The sequence below is a fragment of the Rhinatrema bivittatum genome, chromosome 2, assembly GCF_901001135.1.
Source record: "Rhinatrema bivittatum chromosome 2, aRhiBiv1.1, whole genome shotgun sequence".
In the NCBI taxonomy this organism is placed as follows: Eukaryota; Metazoa; Chordata; class Amphibia; order Gymnophiona; family Rhinatrematidae; genus Rhinatrema; species Rhinatrema bivittatum.
This window is the reverse complement of record NC_042616.1, coordinates 616,998,033-617,017,207: the sequence shown is the minus strand read 5'-3', so window position 1 is coordinate 617,017,207 and position 19,175 is coordinate 616,998,033. Positions and strand designations below refer to the sequence as shown.

Here is a 19,175-nt window from a genome sequence, read left to right as displayed (position 1 = left end):
GCTGTGGTTGTTCCTGTCCTTGCAGAATCACTGCATCCAGTATGTGATGTGGTTCTCGCGGATTGTCTGGGTTAGGAAACTTGAGTGGCATGGCTCCTTCCTGTCTCTCCCTTCCCAGCTTCGAGTGATCTATTTTGCTCCGCCCAGTCCCTTCTGAGCCTTGCTCTTCCCCCTCCTTTGTAAACTCTGGGTCCGGTCCCTTTGTTGCCCCTGGATCGAATCTTCCGACCGTGCCCCATGTGTATCCGGTACTGCAAGGCTCCCAGCTAACCCTCTTCTGCATGCAGGAAACCTCCCTGAGTGATTCACCCCAGCTGGGTCCCTGCAGGACCTTGCTACTCATGGTGGATCCAGAAAAAAAAACCCCACGTGTTCTGTCCTCTTCTCAGTGTGGCTCCAAGATGGTTGACTGTTTCTCGAGGTAGCAGGGGTTTTTTCTTTGCCCTTTTCCTTCTTTTACTTTTCATAAGAACATAAATGCCATACTGGGTCAGACCAAGGATCCTGTTTCCAACAGTGGCAAATCCAAGTCACATGACCTGTCAAGAACTCAAACATTAGATAGATCACAAGCTATTATTACTTATTAATTGCCATCTCTTTTTTTTTTTTTTTTCACAGTGGGTCAGCGCTGGCAAGCCTCAGCTCTGCTGATGAGTAGAGTCTACTGATGCCCCATCTGCCTTATAGCTGTGGGATCTTCTTCTTTTTTTTTTTGCTGCCACCGCTTTTCCAGATGAGATGGTGGGAGAAAAGTCAGCTAATGCCCCGAGAGAAGAAGTGGTCGGGGCTCTTCTCGATACAATCCAAAGAAGCAGAACACGATTGGGGAAAGAGGACGACCACAGGCCATGCTGCGCCCTTTAAATGGGATCCGTCATCAGGAGCAGCCGAGGAGCAGGCTGGTCGCGATGATGTCACCGCCAAGAGCCTGCCCAAAAGAGGCTGGCTCTGTTGCGTTCGTGGCTGCTCTTCACCCTCACTCCACCCTCTCTACCTCTATGGCGACTCCCTCCGGGGCTGATGGACGGCTTGCTGCTGCGGCGTCTCCATGCCTCTTCTCTCCGGCATCCCCGTACCGGCTCGATGCTGCGGATCCGCCATGTTCCTGATGACGTAGGGCGCGCACGCTCTGAAGTACGTACTAGCAAGGGCGCGAACCTCAGGCGCGTCCCCCTGTATTGACGTCATCCGCTTCCAACATAAAAAGTCTTCACTTACGCTTACGATTCGAGTTAGCAAGGAGGATTGATAGCAGGGATTCATCTGGACCCGCTTCTCTCTACGCTGCTCTACCTCCTCAGACTTACCAGAGGTACCCGCTCCGCGGGGGCCTCGCTCTCTTTTCTCTTTTTCAGATTACAGATAGGAACCGGTACTCGCTCCTCGAGGGCCCATGTTCCTGAACACACTGAAGATTCTCTACTGCCTGGAAGCTATTACAGATACAGACAATTGTGAGTTACCATCGTTCTCTCAGAGCTTTCCCTGGAACCAGGTACTCGCTCCTCAAGGGCCTAACCCTTTCCAGCTATTGAGCTTTCTCAAAACCTTATGTGAGTTATCATCTAACTACTGGCTATGTATACAGCAAACCCTGTCTATTCACTATCTACACTCTCTTTACAGCTCAGCAACCCTGGAATCGCAGTTCCAGTACCTGAGGGACTTCAGCCCTGCCAGGCATATCAGCTTACTACTGCCACCTCTGGTGGTTCTACTACCTGTCTAATAAAGACTATCTGTGTCTGTCTCCATACCCAAGTCTAGCCGGTGGTCCCTCTCAGGATATCCTTCTGGGGGCGCTGCCATCGGCCCAAGGATTCACCTATTTACATTCCTTTCCAGCTAAGTACCCTCTCTAGCACTCCGCTGGTACAGATTGCCAACTCAGCAGGCTATATCATAACCACTTGCTCCTCCCATCAGCATCGTAGACCCTAACAGATTGCTAGCTCCTCCCCTCTGGAGGAGCAGATCTACAACAGGCTCCAGGCTGTCTCCTCCAATGACAAGACATCATCGAGAGCGGCCGGGCAGCTGGCTAGTCCTCAATGTCCCCAACTGAGGCAGCAGTGTGGCAGGACCCACGGCTCAGCCCCAGGTCACCTGTGGGTTCTGACCATTCAGCATAGGCTCACCCATTTCTAGAAAATTCTCAATTTGCTCTAACACACTACAAAATAAGTCATTTCATCATCCATCCACTGGGAAGATTTAGCCACATCAATTCTTTACTAATTGCAACTCTATTTGTACGTTGTTCATATGATAACTAGCAGAGATCTGCAAAATATGTGAAGTCAACATAGTAACTTTATTGCAAGAGTACATCTGTAAATATAGGATTTCTAGTTATTCCTTCAGTAAGCATATGAACATGCCATAATGGGTCAGACCAAGGGTCCATCAAGCCCAGCATCCTGTTTCCAACAGTGGCCAATCCAGGCTATAAGTACCTGGCAAGTACCCAAAAACTAAGTATTCCATGTTACTGTTGCTAATAATAGCAGTGGCTATATTCTAAGTCAACTTAATTAATAGCAGGTAATGGAATTCTCCTCCTAGAACTTATCCAATCCTTTTTTAAACACAGCTATACTAACTGCACTAACCACATCCTCTGGCAACAAATTCCAGAGTTTAATTGTGTGTTGAGTGAAAAAGAACTTTCTCCAATTAGTTTTAAATGTGCTACTTGCTAACTTCATGGAGTGCCCCCTAGTCTTTCTATTATTCGAAAGTGTAAATAACCAATTCACATCTACCCGTTCTAGACCTCTCATGATTTTAAACACCTCTATCATATCCCCCCTCAGCTGTCTCTTCTCCAAGCTGAAAAGTCCTAATCTCTTTAGTCTTTCCTCATAGGGGGAGCTGTTCCATTCCCCTTATTTTGGTAGCCGTTCTCTGTACCTTCTCCATCGCAATTATATCTTTTTTGAGATGCGGCAACCAGAATTGTACACAGCATTCAAGGTGAAGTTAGCAAGTAGCACATTTAAGACTAATCGGAGAAAATTATTTTTCACTCAACGCACTAAAGCTCTGGAATTTGTTGCCAGAGGATGTGGTTAGTGCAGTTAGTGTAGCTGGGTTCAAAAAAGGTTTGGATAAGTTCTTGGAGGAGAAGTCCATTAACGGCTATTAATCAAGTTTACTTAGGGAATAGCCACTGCTATTAATTGCATCAGCATGGAATCTTCTTAGTGTTTGGATAATTGCCAGGTTCTTGTGGTCTGGTTTGGCCTCTGTTGGAAACAGGATGCTGGGCTTGATGGACCCTTGGTCTGACCCAGCATGGCAATTTCTTATGTTCTTATGAATATTCGTGAATCACAATCCAGACAGTAATGTCCCTTGATCCTCCCTCAGACTTCCTAGATTCCTTCTCAGAAAGGGATGGTTGAGGACTAGATAACTCCACTGGAACTTCTGATAGGATCTCCGAAGGTATTGAGGCCAAAGGGACTCCCTCTTAAGGGAATAAATCCACCACTTTGTACAGGAGAGGTTGAAGAGAGGTTAGAACAGCGGTCTATGCACCAGGAGACCAGGGTTTGAGTCCCGCTGTTGCTCCTCGTGACCCTTAGGCAAGTCACTTTACCCTCCATTGCCTCAGGTACAAATTTAGATTGTAAGTCCTCTGGGGATAGGGAAATACCTATAGTACCTGAATGTAATCCACTTTGAAGTGCTGAAAAAAGTGCAAAAAAGCTAAATATAAAAATCGAAATAAATAAGTATTGAAGCGCCACCTAGTTAACTGCATTCTTGAGTTCAAGAATAATGATCTTATAGTCACAGTACATACTGGCTTCATTCCATGTATTACAGGGATACTGCAGGACAGGAGCGATTCCATACTCTCAGTGTAAGTTACTTTCGAGGAGCACATGGATTTGTTCTTGTCTATGACATCACAAATTCAGACAGCTTTAAAAATGTAGAATACTGGATGAAAGATATTCAGAAGGTAAGACATTTATGATGCTATCTTCTATCAATTGTTTAATGGCACTGATTATAAGGGACTAATTGTATTTTAAAATATCTGAGCTTAGGGGAGCTCAGGGTTCCAGTGACTTGCACTCTAGAGTCCGAAAGAGGGGAATTGTATTTGATTTCTGACTCATTGAGAATTTCTGGCCAGAATTTAAAGTTCTACTAAAGTAACACCTGCAGTCTATGGGAAGATACCTTACTATGACAAAAAGGAAAGAATTTTAAAAACTATACAGGCTAATTGTAAAGTCCTCGGGTAATTTTATCCATGGATTTTGCCAAAGAGATTTGCACCTCCCTTTTTTTCTGCAGATACTTTTTCCAACCAAAACAGCATGCATAGTTTTGAAAATCCAAAGCATGCCGTTTTCCATATTTACCTTACCCCGCCCTGAGTACAAGTCTACAAAATACTGGTAAGAGTATGTGCATTGTGGTACAATGCATGTACTTTTATCAGCACAGAGAGTGGTAAATTTTCAAAGAACCCTTTTACCCTGATAAAGAACCATTTTATGCAAGTACATGGCTTTTGAAAATTGTCTTCCCTATGGAGTGCCAAAGAGCAGTCTTAGAGTGACTTTATAAGAGGTATTTAAACCTAGCTAACCTTTTGAGTTTATTTTAAACATTTTATAATCTGCCATTACAATTAATTATGCTTACATGGAATACAGAAGAAACTAAAACAACATTCAATATAGAGCATAAACAGGTAAAACAATCAAAGTAAAACACAATACAAGAAAGATGTTGCTGTTTATCCTGTTGAAGCATCTGATGGGTTATTACTGGTGCATCTGCTCTACCTTCCATGTTAGTATCCCTTTGGATTCCCTGATTGCTCTTGGAAGAAAGGAAGAGAAAATGAAAACTAGGTGCAGACCAGCCATCACCTGTCCTTTCTCTCTTCTTTCTATACCACTCTCTGCTATCCCATCTGATCTGGTGGTGGGCAAACTTGCCTTTTCTGCTGTAGTGCCACTGAGATGCTGGCTGCTGGTTTTTGTCCATTTTCCTGGCTCCAGTAGGAGTGAATATTCTTATCTGGACTACTCTTGATTTCATCTTTGCCTCAGATTCTCTCTCAGCATCTTGTTCCTACCTCTTCCCAGATAGGCTTCTGAACCCACTGCTACCACCATGTCTCACGGTTCCAGTCACAGCCTAGGTTTCCTCTGGCCATTTCTCACAACAGTACTGCTGTTCTAAGCTGCCTCATGCTGCTGGAGTTCTTCTCCCTTGCAAGATCACAGTCTCTCTGCCACAGAGAAAGAAAGCTCATAGGTGTGAAGAAGTTCTCACCTCCTCTTTTAGTCACAATCTCATAGTAACAAAATAAAGAAAAACTGAGGATCTTCCATCGGGTCTCTGCTAGGCAACCACCATCCCTGAGGGGGGAAAAACATTCAGAGGTCAATTTTCAAAAAAACATAAAATAGATAACTTATCCAGCTAACGTTAACTGGATATGTTATCAGGGATATTCAGCAGTATAAAGGACCAGCTGAATATCCTTGAATAAAATTATCTGGATATACCAATCTAGATTATTTTTGAAACGTAACAAGATATGTTTTACTATTGCTAATTAGGTTTCATAGTTTTCCAGGTGAGCATACCTGGATACCTGTAACCTTAAACATCTATATTCATAGAATAAAGCTGGAAATTATCCCTTTTATAGCTCAGTTCAAAATCACAGTATTTCAGCAGTACAGCTAGGAAGCCCTGCTAGGGTTTGACCTCCCACTGAACCCCGCCAGCATATACATTTTTTAAGCTTGGACTGTTCCAAAACAGTGTCTTCTATTTCCTCAGATTACTCAGTAATTAGGACCTACTTTAACACTCCTTCAGTCTGAGGTGTCCATAAGTTCTTGAGTTTCTTCAGTTTCTGCTGCTTATTCTACTTCCATGGGCTCAATTTGCTCCCAGTGCTCTATTTCTCTTCCACCTTGCAAGTGGACCCTACCCCAATTTGTCACCTAGGTTGCTGCAATGAATTCTGGGTTGACCTATTTTTTACTCTCTTCCCTCTTTTTCATGCCACAAAAATAGACAAGGATGAATTTGATCCACTCTAATGTTTCCATTTTATTTTACTTATAATATTAGAATATCACATGGAGAAGGCCACACTTTGAACAGACTCTCAGTGGGTATTCCAAATTTCATCACACACACCAATTTTGTATATTGTCTCTACAAAGTCAGCATGAGTCGGCAAAATATGCCATATCTTAGCATTTATTTCAGCTTCACCAGTCACAGTCTCATGTTTGCATTTTATTCCACCAACATATGTCTTAGGTCATGATTAGTCAACAGGTCAGCATGTCCTAAATTCTAATCATAATTATCTGCAAGCACTTTGTTACTGATAAAGGAACATACGTTTTTGTCTAATTAGGTAACCTTCACTTTCATTTTTATCAACCACTGTTCTTGCAGACATAGCAAAAATCAGTTTTAGTGAGTATTAACTTTAAAGAATATCAATCCTCTAAGATAAAATAAATTGGACAGAGAAGTACAATAAAACTTTTAGTTTCTTCAGATCCCTCCTCTGGATTGCTATCACAGACCCTCATGGAGTCTGAGTAATGTGTTTAGGCCGTGAGCATGATGTCCTGACTTGCACCAAATGTGCCCTCATGACACCAAAAGGTCGCAAAGCCAGAATGGAGAAGATGGGACTCCTTTTCCTTGCTCATACCCTGACACCGTCCTTTGCATCGACGTCATCGGAACCGGCACCATCGAAGTCGCACCAGCATCGACCACCGTCCGGTGACTGCCCGCCATCGACGTCTTCACGGCCATCGACTCCCGTTGCTCCCCCTCAAGATCGAGGGGATGGTAGGGAGAAACATCGGCATCGTAAGTCTCGGACCGTCGAGGGAGCAAAATCATCGACCTCGCCACCGTCCGAGCCACCATTTTTATTTATTTATTTATTTGTGCAATTTTTATATACTGTTGCCCAGAACAAAGAGTTCTATCTTAACGGTTTACATAATAAATTAACTTAAGACAGTTAAGAAAACAGAAATAAATACAATAAAACATCAATAAAATAAAATAAAGTTATTTAAAAAACTAAAATAGCATGAGTAAAGTTAGAAATAAAATACCATAAAAGCTGCTATAGATTCATAAAAACTCTTGGGTATTATCTCTGTATGCTTCTAAAAAACACCATGTTTTAAGATCTTTTTTGAACTTCTTTAGATTATCTTGCATTCTCAAATTTGGTGGCAGACTATTCCAAAGCTTCGGTCCGGCTACTGAAATGGCTCTTTCTCTAACTTCGCTCAGGTGTGCTGATCTGACTGTAGGTATTGATAACAAGCCTTTGTTAGATGATCTTAGATCTCGTTGAGGTAAATGTAATTTAATAGTTGTATTTAGCCAGTCCGTATTGTCTCTGTAAATGATTTTATGAAGCATACAGAGAGTCTTGTGTTTAATTCTAAATTCCACGGGCAGCCAGTGTAATGATTTTAATACTGGAGTAATATGTTCATTTTTCTTTGTGTTCATCAATATCCTTGCTGCAACATTTTGGATTACCTGAAGGGGTCGAATAGTGGATTTAGGAAGTCCTAGCAATGTTGAATTACAATAATCAAGCCCTGAAAATACTAACATCTGTAAAACGTATCTAAAATTATATGGAGAAAGTATCGGTTTCAAACGTTTTAAAAGCCTTAATTTGTTAAAACCTTCCTTGACTTTTTGGGATATGTGGGCTTTAAAATTTAATTCGTAATCGAAAATCAGGCCGAGGTTTCTAGCGGTATCGGTTAAATTAAAACAGGTTTGATCATCTACTGTAATTGAATTTTTTTCTTGATTAAATTTTTTCCTATCTAAAATCATAAAAACAGATTTGTCAATATTTAAAACCAGTTTTAATTGTACAAGTAATTGGCCAATAATTTTCAAATACATATTTACCATTTTGAAGCTCGATTCAAGGTTACTTTCGTTTGGGATTAATAGCTGGATGTCATCAGCATAAATATAATAGGTCAAACCAAGGCCTGTTAATAAGTGACATAAAGGTAATAAACGTTAAACAGGGTGGCTGATAATGCTGAACCTTGTGGGACACCAGTTGTTAATTTTATCTTATTTGACATGGTATTTTTTATCTTAATGTTAAAAGTCCTATTCTCTAGAAGTGATTGGAACCATTTTAGGGTGGTGTTTTCTAAACCAATATCTTGAAGTCTCTGAAGAAGAATGTTATGATCAACTGTGTCGAATGCCGCCGAAAGATCTAATAGTACAAGAATAAAACTTTGACCTCTATCAAATCCTCTAAGGACCAAATCTGTTAAAGATAATAACAATGTCTCAGTACTAAATAGTTTACGGAAACCATGCTGCGATGTGTAAAGAATCTCATTGTTTTCCAAATGTTCACTTAATTGTCAGTTTACCACTTTCTCAATTAGCTTGGCTAAAAAAGATAAATTAGAAATAGGTCTATAATTAGTTAAAATAGAAGGATCTAAGTTTGATTTTTTCAAGATTGGTTTCACGACTGCATTTTTCAATGGGGCTGGCATATTTCCTTCAGTAAGAGATTTGTTAACTAACGCTAATAAAGTTGCGCTAATTGGTTCAATACACTGTTTAAGCGTTAACGTGTTAATTGTGTCTAGGGGATGATTAGCAGGATTCATATTTTTTATCAGTTTTTCAATTTCAAATTTTGTGGTTAGTTCAAAATGGGACCATTGTGCTAAACCCCTTTTTGGCATGTTAATAGTTTGAGAGGGATGTTGTTCTAGAACGTTGATCAAATTATCAATTTTTGTTTTAAAGAAAATAGCTATTTCATCACAACGTGATTCTGGTAGAGATTCACTTTTCAATGGATCATTCGTGAGTTTAGATACAATATCAAATAGAGTTTTAGGATTGTTAGCAAATCTTTGGATTTTGGCATCGTAATATTGTCTTTTAGTCTTATTTATCATTTTTTTGTAATGTGCTAAATAGACTCGATAATTGGTTAGATGTAATATCGATTGAGTTTTTTGCCATTGTCTTTCTTTTTTTCTTAGTATTAATTTAGTTTGTCTCAAGTCGTTATTGTACCAAGGGTTTTGTTTTTTAGAATCTTTTAATACTATAATTTTTTGAGGATTTATTTTATTTGCTATTTCGTGTGTGGTGGTATGCCCTGTCCAGGAACGGCACAGACCATTCCTGCGACCGAGACATCGAGGCCACCCTCACCCGATCGGGGTTTGGGAGTTGCGATTCCACCTGTAAAGGTGGTCCCTCCGACTGTGCCTCAGCCTCCCTCTTCTGTCACGGAGCCGGGGCTGCTTGCCCCAGGTCTCCGGGAAGAACTGGACTGGCTGGTCCAGGAGGCCATCAACAAGGCGATGCAAAGACTCCAGGTTCCTCCAGCACAGACACAGGCACCGAGAGTGAAACCGGTCACCGACCCGATTCCAGCAGCGCTGGCACCGCTGCTATCCCGGATGGAGGCGCTCATGACCGCCCTTCCACCGGTGATTCCCGGGTCTCCGATGGCTCCGGTGCGCTCACTATTGACAGCTTCATCGGGAGGAGAAACACCGTTCCGCATTCCTCCTTTGGGGGTATTGCCTCAGCCATCGATGCCATGTCGTCCCTCGTCACCGATTCATTCATCGGGGGCAATAAGCACATCGGCGCCTTCAATGCCAGCACCGATACCCCCCAGGGTGTCCACGGTGCCCCCGGTGATTTCTTCGATTTTCTCGGAGCCTTAGCCGAGCCCTTCGGGTATCCAACCCCCTTCTCATCCTACAGGTCAGCCTGCTGATCCTTATGACACCTGGGGTGATGATACTTCCACAGACACCGATGACTTACCTTTACCTCCCTCTCCTACTGAAAGTAGAAAGCGTTCTCCTCCAGAGGACTTTTCTTTCATTAATTTTGTGAAGGAAATGTCGGAATTGGTCCCTTTTCAGCTTCAGACGGAACAGGATGATAGGTACCAGATGATGGAGCTTCTCCAGTTCCTGGATGCCCCTAAAGTGATCACTTCTATTCCCATTCATCAAGTTCTTCTTGACCTCCTCAAAAAGAACTGGGAAAACCCTGGATCCATTGCCCCAGTACACAGAAAGGCTGACACTACCTATCTAGTACAGTCAGCCCCTGGCTTTCAAAAATTTCAGCTTGACCACCACTCAGTTGTGGTAGAATCGGCTCAAAAGAAAGCAAAAAGGACGAAGCCTCACTTCTCTACCCCTCCTGTTAAGGAACACAAGTTCCTAGACAATATTGGTCGACGAGTGTTCCAAGGGGCCATGCTCATCTCCAGAATTGCTTCTTACCAGCTGTACATGACCCAATACAACAGGGTCATTTTCAAGCAAATACAGGACTTCTTTGAAACCCTGCCTGACCAATTCCAAGAACATCTTCAAATCCTTGTCAACAAGGGGTTTGAGGCAGGAAAGCATGAGATAAGAACAGCTTACAATATCTTCGACACCTCCACTAGAGTGTCTGCAACTGCCATTTCGGCAAGACGCTGGGCCTGGCTCAAGTCTTCTGACCTTCGCCCAGAAGTACAAGACAGGCTCTCTGACCTGCCTTGTATAGGAGATAATCTGTTTGGTGAACAGATTCAGCAAATAGTGGCTGAATTAAAGGACCATCATGAGATCCTTAAACAGCTCTCATCGATACCTTCTGACTTCCCCTCTAGACAGCCCTTCAAGAAGGACTCTAAGAAGTCATTCTTCCACCCAAGGAAGTACTATCCTCCACCACCAGGGTCCCGAATTATGAGGCCTTATCAAAAACCTCAGCGTCGCCAACCCTGGAAGCAAAAGCCACAAGCAGCTCCCCAGCCAGGGCCTGCTTCAGATTTTTGACTTTCCCTTGGAGAGCAGCAGCCTGATTCCTCTGCCAGGCATACCAGTGGGAGGTCAATTGTGCCACTTTCACGGCATGTGGCAATCAATCACAACCGACCAATGGGTGCTAGCAATCATTGCTCAGGGTTACCACCTAAACTTTCTTGCTCTTCCTCCGGACTCACCACCTCTACAAGCGTGGAGAGAAACCGATCACTCTCTCCTCCTGGAGCAGGAGGTTTCCCTTCTTCTCCAGTTAAGAGCAATAGAACCCGTCCCACTTTCGCAACAAGGCCTAGAGTTCTTTTCCTGGTACTTTTTTTTTTTGTATTTAACCATTTTTATTATGGCAAACAGGAAATCAGATTCAAAACAAAACTCCAGAAACATACAATGGAGTAACAAAAATCACAGTTGCCATAGTTTTATACAAATTATATAACCCCTCAGTCCCTTCCCACCCCACCTCTGCAACTGATACCTGTCATCATAAGATAGTAGAGAAAAAAGGAAGAAAGGATTGGAGAATCAAAAAAGGAGAAAATGGAAAAAAAACCCATGAGAAATGGAATGTACAATAAAGAGAGAAAAAAAAGAAAATAAGTACATAAGTACATATGGAGCATATAAAGAGTAAGCATATCAACTCTACATAGTTAAGCAAGAGCGAAAAGAGCACAGTAACAATTACCATCAAGGTGTGAAGTATTGGACCGCACCCATGACAAGTGTTAAGATACTAGGAAGCCAGCCAACTAGGTGTCATTTTGTTCAGCCAGCCACTGCATGTATGGTGCCCAAATTTTATAAAAGGGACCTAATCGATCATGATGAACTGCTGTAAGGTGGCCCATTTGGTAATATGTATGTAGCTTATGCTGAATTTGAGCAAGACTGGGGCCAGACCCTTTCTTCCAATGGAGGCAAGTTCTGCCCTTGCCGCAATAAAAACTTGTTGCCCAAATCGTTGTGCTTCTTTGCTGAGCCCCTCCATGGGTAGGGTAAGTAAAATATGCCATGACTCGGCCTGTACAGTAGTCTGAAGGATTTGGGAAATCCAGGCAGTGATGGAGGGCCAAAAGTGAGACAATTTCGGGCACTTCCACCAAATATGGTAATAAGTACCTACTTCCCCACAGTTCCTCCAACAGTACTCAGAGACAGAAGGAGAAAATCTCTGGAGTACAGCAGGGACATAATGCCATCTATATAACATTTTATAACAATTTTCCTGTAAACTGTTTGTGATAGAACATTTATGAGCAGTGAGAAATATTAAGTCCCAGTCACTATCATCAAGCGCATGTGAAAAATCATTAGTCCACCACAGTTGCTATTGGAAGGGACTATCCCGTTTACTATTAAGAAGGGCATAGATTTTAGATATCAAACCTCACAATTGGTAAGCGGGCGAACAATAGGTCTCAAATAAAGAGCCAGTAAGTCGCAAAGTGCCAGCTCTATTAGCACGGGCTACAAAGTGGTATACCTTGGCGTATAACAAAAAGTCTGCCTCTGCCAGTTTAAACTTGGAACCAAGGGCCTCACGAGACATAATAACGCCCTGACACTGAATATGTTCTAGACGAGTGATACCCGCTGCCTTCCAAGTTAGTGGCCGTCGTGTTCATGGCGCTCGAAAATAGTGCGTTAGTAAAAAGATGGGTCAGGAGGGTATAAGGTTCCTTTCCCACTACTGTGGGTTTCCATTGGTGCCATATTCTTAATGTAGTAGCCAAGGCATAGGGAATATGAGAAACTGGACCCCATGTGGATTTAGGTTGCCAGGGTAATGCAGAAAGTGGCATAGCTCCCACTAGCGCTTGTTCCAATAGTACCCATCTAGGAGCACCAGTTGTCATGTGAAGGACCACTAAAGCCCGTAACTGCGCTGCACAATAGTACCAGGCAAGATTTGGGACACTAAGACCTCCCCTGTTTTGGTAGATACATTTTGTGTCTAGCAACCCGTGGGGGTCTTTTGCGCCATATAAAACCACAAATCAGCCTCTGCCATTTCTTAATGAGAAGGAACGTAAGGAAAATGGGAATGGTAGTGAAAAAATACAACAATCTAGGTAGGACATTCATTTTGACAATGGCTATACGGCCGAGCCATGAATATGTACCTTGATTCCATCTGGATAAGTCCGTTGTGATGGATTGTATAAGAGGAGCATAATTCAGAGAGTATAACTGAGTGGCGTGTGACCCTATGTGGACCCCCAGATACTTTAATGCCTTTGTCGCCCATTTAAAAGGATATTTCTGAGTGAGGGGGGACACCTGAGACAGTGGAAGAGTCAGGTTGAGTATCTCTGACTTATCATAGTTCACCTTAAGACCCGAGACTGATGTGAAGGCAGCCAATTCTGACATAACTCCTTGCAGGGAAGAGGATAGGTCAGTTAAGGTGAACATGATATCATCAGCAAATAAAGATATCTTAAAATGATGAGAACCTTGCTTGACACCTGTGATTGCGCTAGAGGATCTGACTCGTGTGGTAAAGGGTTCAAGAAATAAGGCAAAAAGGAGAGGTGACAAGGGGCAGCCCTGTCTAGTATCTCGGCCAATAGAGAAGGACTCCCCATAACCACCATTGACCTTTACACGGGCATGCGGATGTTCGTAAAGCTTTTTAATCCAATTAATATAATGAGCTCCAAAAGCCATACATTGTAATGTATGAAAAAGGAAAGACCAATGAACCAGGTCAAATGTCTTTTCAGCATCTAATGATAGCAAAACAGCTGGTGTGTGTGTGCTATGTGCCAGGTCAATAATATCTACTATTCTGCGCACATTGTCAGCAGCTAAATGTCCAGGTACAAAACCGACTTGATCAGAGTGTACTAGACACGGTAGAACTCCGTTTAAACGTGCTGCTAAAACTCGTGCCAAAATCTTTTGATCTGAGTTTATTAACGAGATGGGTCTATACGATCCACATTTAGTGGGATCATGACCTGGTTTGGCTATGACAGATATGCCTGCTGTATTAGCGTGTTTAGTAATGGAGCCTTGCCCACGTAAAGAGTTAAACATAGACGTAAGGGGGCCTACTAAAGTGGTAGCCAGGGTACGGTAGTATGCACTAGTAAACCCACCCAATCCCGGTGCTTTTCCCAATTTTAAATTTTTGACAGCCTCCATGACTTCCATTTGCTCAATGGGTCTATCTAGAAACTCATGTTGGTCCTTTGAGAGAGCGGGAATAGTCACTGTGTCCAAATATTGAACTATATCTGAGGCATTGATGGTATCCTGCTTAAGCAGGATACCATCAAGCAGGATACAGGTTACCGGTTACAGGATACAGGTTACCGGTTACAGGATACAGGATACAGGTTGCAGGTTAAGCCTTTATATATAAGCCTTTATTTATAGACCTGTATATATATATATATACCTGTAAATAGCCTGTTACAGTTGTTTGATTGCTTTAATTTCTTTGCCCTCTGCTCTATGTATATTCCTCCCTGTTTCCCCTCCCCGTTGATTGTAATTTCAGCCTTTCAGTTACAATGTGAACCGGTATGATGTATGCTTACTAATGCCGGTATATAAATGTTTCAAATAAATAAATAAATAAATAAATAAATAAATAAACTCTGGCATAAAGTGTGGATTCCCGGTACTTTTTGATCCCCAAAAAATCCAGGGGCCTTCGTCCAATTCTGGACCTTCGTGCCCTCAACAAGTACCTCCAGTGGGAAAAGTTCAAGATGGTAACCTTGGGCTCGCTTCTACCTCTTCTACAAAGAGGAGACTGGCTCTGCTCTCTGGACCTCCAGGACGCGTACATCCACATTGCGATATCTCCAGCTCATCGCAAGTACCTCAGGTTTTTAGTAGGCCCAAAGCACTATCAATACCGAGTGCTTCCATTTGGCCTAGCATTGGCACCACGAGTCTTTACCAAATGTCTCGTAGTTGTCGCAGCTTTTCTCAGGAAAGAAGGTGTTCACGTCTACCCCTATCTAGACGACTGGTTAATCAGGGCCCCAACCCAGCAAGCCGCTCGATCATCCCTGGATTTGACCCTACACACTCTAATTTATCTAGGATTTCTCGTCAATTATGAGAAATCCTATTTAGTCCCATCTCAAACCTTTTCGTTAATTGGGGCAGACTTGGACACCTTGCAGGCAAAAGCCTTTCTACCTCAACAACGAGTGCAAACCCTCATGTCCCTCGCTCACCAGTTGCAGTCTCAGTATACAGCAACAGCTCGGCAATTCCTTGTCCTTCTCGGACACATGGCGTCCTCAGTCCATGTCACACCAATGGCCCGCCTGGCCATGAGGCTCATGCATTGGACTCTGAGGTCACAATGGATTCAAGCTACTCAGCCTCTGTCGACCATTGTCCACATCACCGACGCACTCCGTCTGACTCTCGCCTGGTGGAAAGATCAGAACAAACTACTCCAGGGACTGCCCTTTCAACTGCCAGATCCTCAACTCATTCTCACCACCGATGCTTCCAACTTCGGGTGGGGAGCCCATGTGAACGATCTACAGACACAAGGATCTTGGTCTCCAGAGGAAGCCAAACACCAGATAAATTTCCTGGAGCTTCGAGCAATGCGATATGCTCTCAGAGCTTTTCAGGATTACCTATCAAATCACGTCATCCTGATTCAGATGGACAACCAGGTGGCCATGTGGTACATCAACAAGCAGGGAGGCACAGGCTCCTTCCTTCTGTGTCAGGAAGCTGCGCAGATTTGGGCAGAAGCGCTCTCCCACTCGATGTACCTCAGGGCCACCTATTTGTCGGGAGTGCACAATGTCTTGGCAGACAAGCTGAGTCGTGTCTTCCAACTGCACGAGTGGTCTCTCAACCCCTCGGTAGCGACCTTCCTCTTCCAGCAATGGGGTTATCCCCAAACAGACCTCTTTGCGTCCCCTCAAAACCACAAAGTGGACGATTACTGCTCCCTCATTTGCAGCAAACACTCTCAACCCAGAGATGCATTCTCCCTCTCGTGGGCAACCGGTCTGCTTTATGCATTCCCTCCACTTCCTCTTCTCTCGAAGACTCTAGTGAAGCTCCGTCAGGACAAAGGAACCATGATCCTGATAGCACCTCACTGGCCACGCCAAGTGTGGTTTCCCATTCTCCAGGATCTCTCCATCCACAGGCACATTCCCTTGGGAATGGACCCGCTTCTGATCACTCAGAACGACGGATGTCTACACCATCCCAATCTTCAGGCCTTGTCCCTGACGGCATGGATGTTGAAAGGTTAATCCTTCAACCACTTAACCTTTCAGATTCAGTTTCTCGTGTCCTGATAGCTTCACGGAAGCCTTCCACAAGAAAGTCTTATTCCTATAAATGGAAAAGGTATACATCATGGTGTTCTTCGCAATCCCTTGATCCCTTTTCCTGTCCAATCCCAAGGTTTTTGGACTATCTCTGGCATTTATCGGAATCAGGTCTAAAGACCTCTTCCATCAGAATGCATGTCAGTGCGGTAGCTGCCTTCCATAAAGGTGTCGGGGATGTCCCTATATCGGTACAACCCCTCGTAACACGTTTTCTGAAAGGCTTGCTGCATATCAAGCCACCTTTACGTCCTCCGGCCCCTTCTTGGGACCTTAATCTGGTTCTCGGGCGGCTCATGAAACCGCCATTCGAACCTCTTCACTCCTGTGATCTAAAATATCTCACATGGAAAGTGATTTTCCTTTTGGCCATCACTTCAGCTCGCAGGGTTAGTGAATTACAGGCCCTAGTTAACTATCCGCCTTACACTAAACTCCTGCAGGACCGGGCGGTACTCCTCACTCACCCTAAGTTTTTGCCTAAGATAGTTTCGGAGTTTCACATTAATCAATTCATCATATTACCTATCTTCTTTCCCAGGCCCCACTCCAACCCAGGGGAACAGGCTCTGCATACCCTTGACTGTAAATGGGCTCTAGCGTTCTACCTAGACCGTACAGTTGCCCACAGGAAGAGCACTCAGTTATTCGTCTCTTTCCATCCCAACAAATTAGGGCAACCTGTGGGTAAGCAGATTCTCTCCTCCTGGTTGGCGGACTGCATATCTTTTTGCTATCAGCAAGCAGGCATTCCTTTTCAAGACCGTGTTAAAGCACACTCTGTGAGGGCCATGGCGACTTCAGTAGCACACCTACGATCGGTGCCGCTTCCTGACATTTGCAGGGCTGCCACCTGGAGTTCTCTCCACACTTTCGCAGCCCACTATTGCTTGGACAAAGCTGGAAGACAAGATTCCATCTTCGGCCAATCTGTCCTGCATAACCTATTTACAAAGTGAAGTACCAACACCCTTCCGCCTGCCCAGTGGGTTTCAGGATGCCTTCTACCAAATTCCACCCCAGTTGTTGTACCTGTTGCACACCATTGGGTACATTTGGTGCATGTTCGGACATCCTCAGCTCGGTACTCACCCATATGTGAAGACTAGCATCCTGCTTGTCCTGTGAGAAAGCAAATGTTGCTTACCTGTAACAGGTGTTCTCACAGGACAGCAGGATGTTAGTCCTCATGAAACCCGCCTGCCGCCCCGCGGTGTTGGGTTCGTAACGTTTTCTTGTTTTATTTTTTCGGAACTGCCTGATAGCTATCAAATAAGACTGAAGGGGGACCCCTGCTGGCTGCAGGGTTAGTGCTATGCTGGGCATGCCCAGTAGGGGCCAGTCAAAGTTCTGGAAACTTTGACAGAAGTTTTCTGTGATCGGGCTCCATCCTGATGATGTCACCCATATGTGAGGACTAACATCCTGCTATCCTGTGAGAACACCTGTTACAGGTAAGCAACATTTGCTTTTCTTCACATAGCGGTTCCTATCAGTCCTACTCCACAATGGAAGACTCCCAACACAGACCTGCCGGTAGCCAGAAAGTTGGATTTAAAATATTGGGTGAAACTAGGCCCTGGTTTTGACATGGAACCACTCCTGCACATTTCGCTAGTGAAATCAGCTCTGAAAAGGGTGAAAAAACTAGAGAGATTTCTATCACCCCACAAGGTAAAGACACGAAGCTACAAGATTCCTTTGGGAAGAAGATTTTTCAAAGTTTATTGCTGAGATTCCGTATAGTGGTACACCTGCGGTATATGGTGCTATACTTATATAAATGTATTAAGATGATGAAGTACCATGGAGTCCTTAGTTCCTCAGCATGCTTCAGTATTTAAGGTAGATGAGGATACTGAGAAGTGTGAGTGAACCAGATGCCGCTTAGTCTTTGAAACATTTGACACAGCTGTGAAGACATTGGTGGCCGTTGTTGGGGCACATAAGCTGACTTGAAGACATCCTTGACCTCATTGCAGATGTCCCTTGTCTATGGGACTATTTATTCAGGGATAAAGTCAAGAAGACTGAGGTGGAGCTTAAAGAGTACCAGTCTGCTATCCAGTCTGTCGACAGGTGAAAGCAACAAACATTTGGCTCTATGTGCCAGCATTTCTCTTATAAATGATTTGTGGGGTTTGGTTTTTTTTCAGCGACATCTCTTATTTAATCAACTCATTTATTTACAAAATTTGTATTCCACCGATCCACAAATCTGAGTGGATAACAGTCGAAACATACATAGCAAGCAAGTAAAAAAATCATCATTAGACCAGTAAACAATTTAAAAAAAAAAAAAGTACTATTAGCAAACATAAAAACCACAGTCAACAAGAATGTGGCTGACAAAGCAAAGAACAAACACTAAATATAACTACCTGTAGAGCACAGATCTGCATTAATGCTACTGAGTCACAGCCAACCTCATTGTCTGTCCCAGCCCACCTGAGGAAAAATCAAGGAGAATGCTGGCCGTTGGCAAAAGCGAAAACAACAAATGAGTCTTTAATGTTTTCTCAAAGTGCAACAGATCGTCCTCCACTTTGAGACTCAGGGAGCTCATTTCACATTACAGGCCCAGCAACCCTAAAGATACATGAGGACGACTCCTGTAACTGGGCATACTTCAATGAAGGCATCACTAATAAATGTTTAATGAAAGAGCAAAAGGTGCATGAAGGATAGTACACACTCAATCCGGCAGCCAAACAGCAGGGCAGACGACCTTGAAGAGATTTGAAAATCAAAGTAAGAATCTTAATCTAATGGGCCAAGAGATCAGAAGCCATTGTAAATCAGCCAAAACTTGAACTGTGTACACCCATAGGACATCCCAAAACAAGACAGGCAGCAGAATTTTTGAGTTGTAAAGCCCTCACCAATGACTGAGGAAGACCCAAAAATAAAGCGATACAGTAATCTAATGATGAAAGAATTAAGGACTGAATTA

General features: G+C 43.4%; 1 protein-coding gene across 2 annotated transcripts in view; it reads left to right on the top strand.

Annotated features, from left to right (window-relative positions):
* Positions 1 to 19,175, top strand: part of LOC115085325 (ras-related protein Rab-10-like) — a 93,630-nt gene that overhangs the window by 39,403 nt on the left and 35,052 nt on the right. For both annotated transcript variants that reach the window (XM_029591201.1, XM_029591200.1), the window contains exon 3: positions 3,838 to 3,976. In XM_029591201.1, the coding sequence (XP_029447061.1) occupies positions 3,838 to 3,976 (139 nt within the window). The remainder of the gene's footprint in view (positions 1 to 3,837; positions 3,977 to 19,175) is intronic.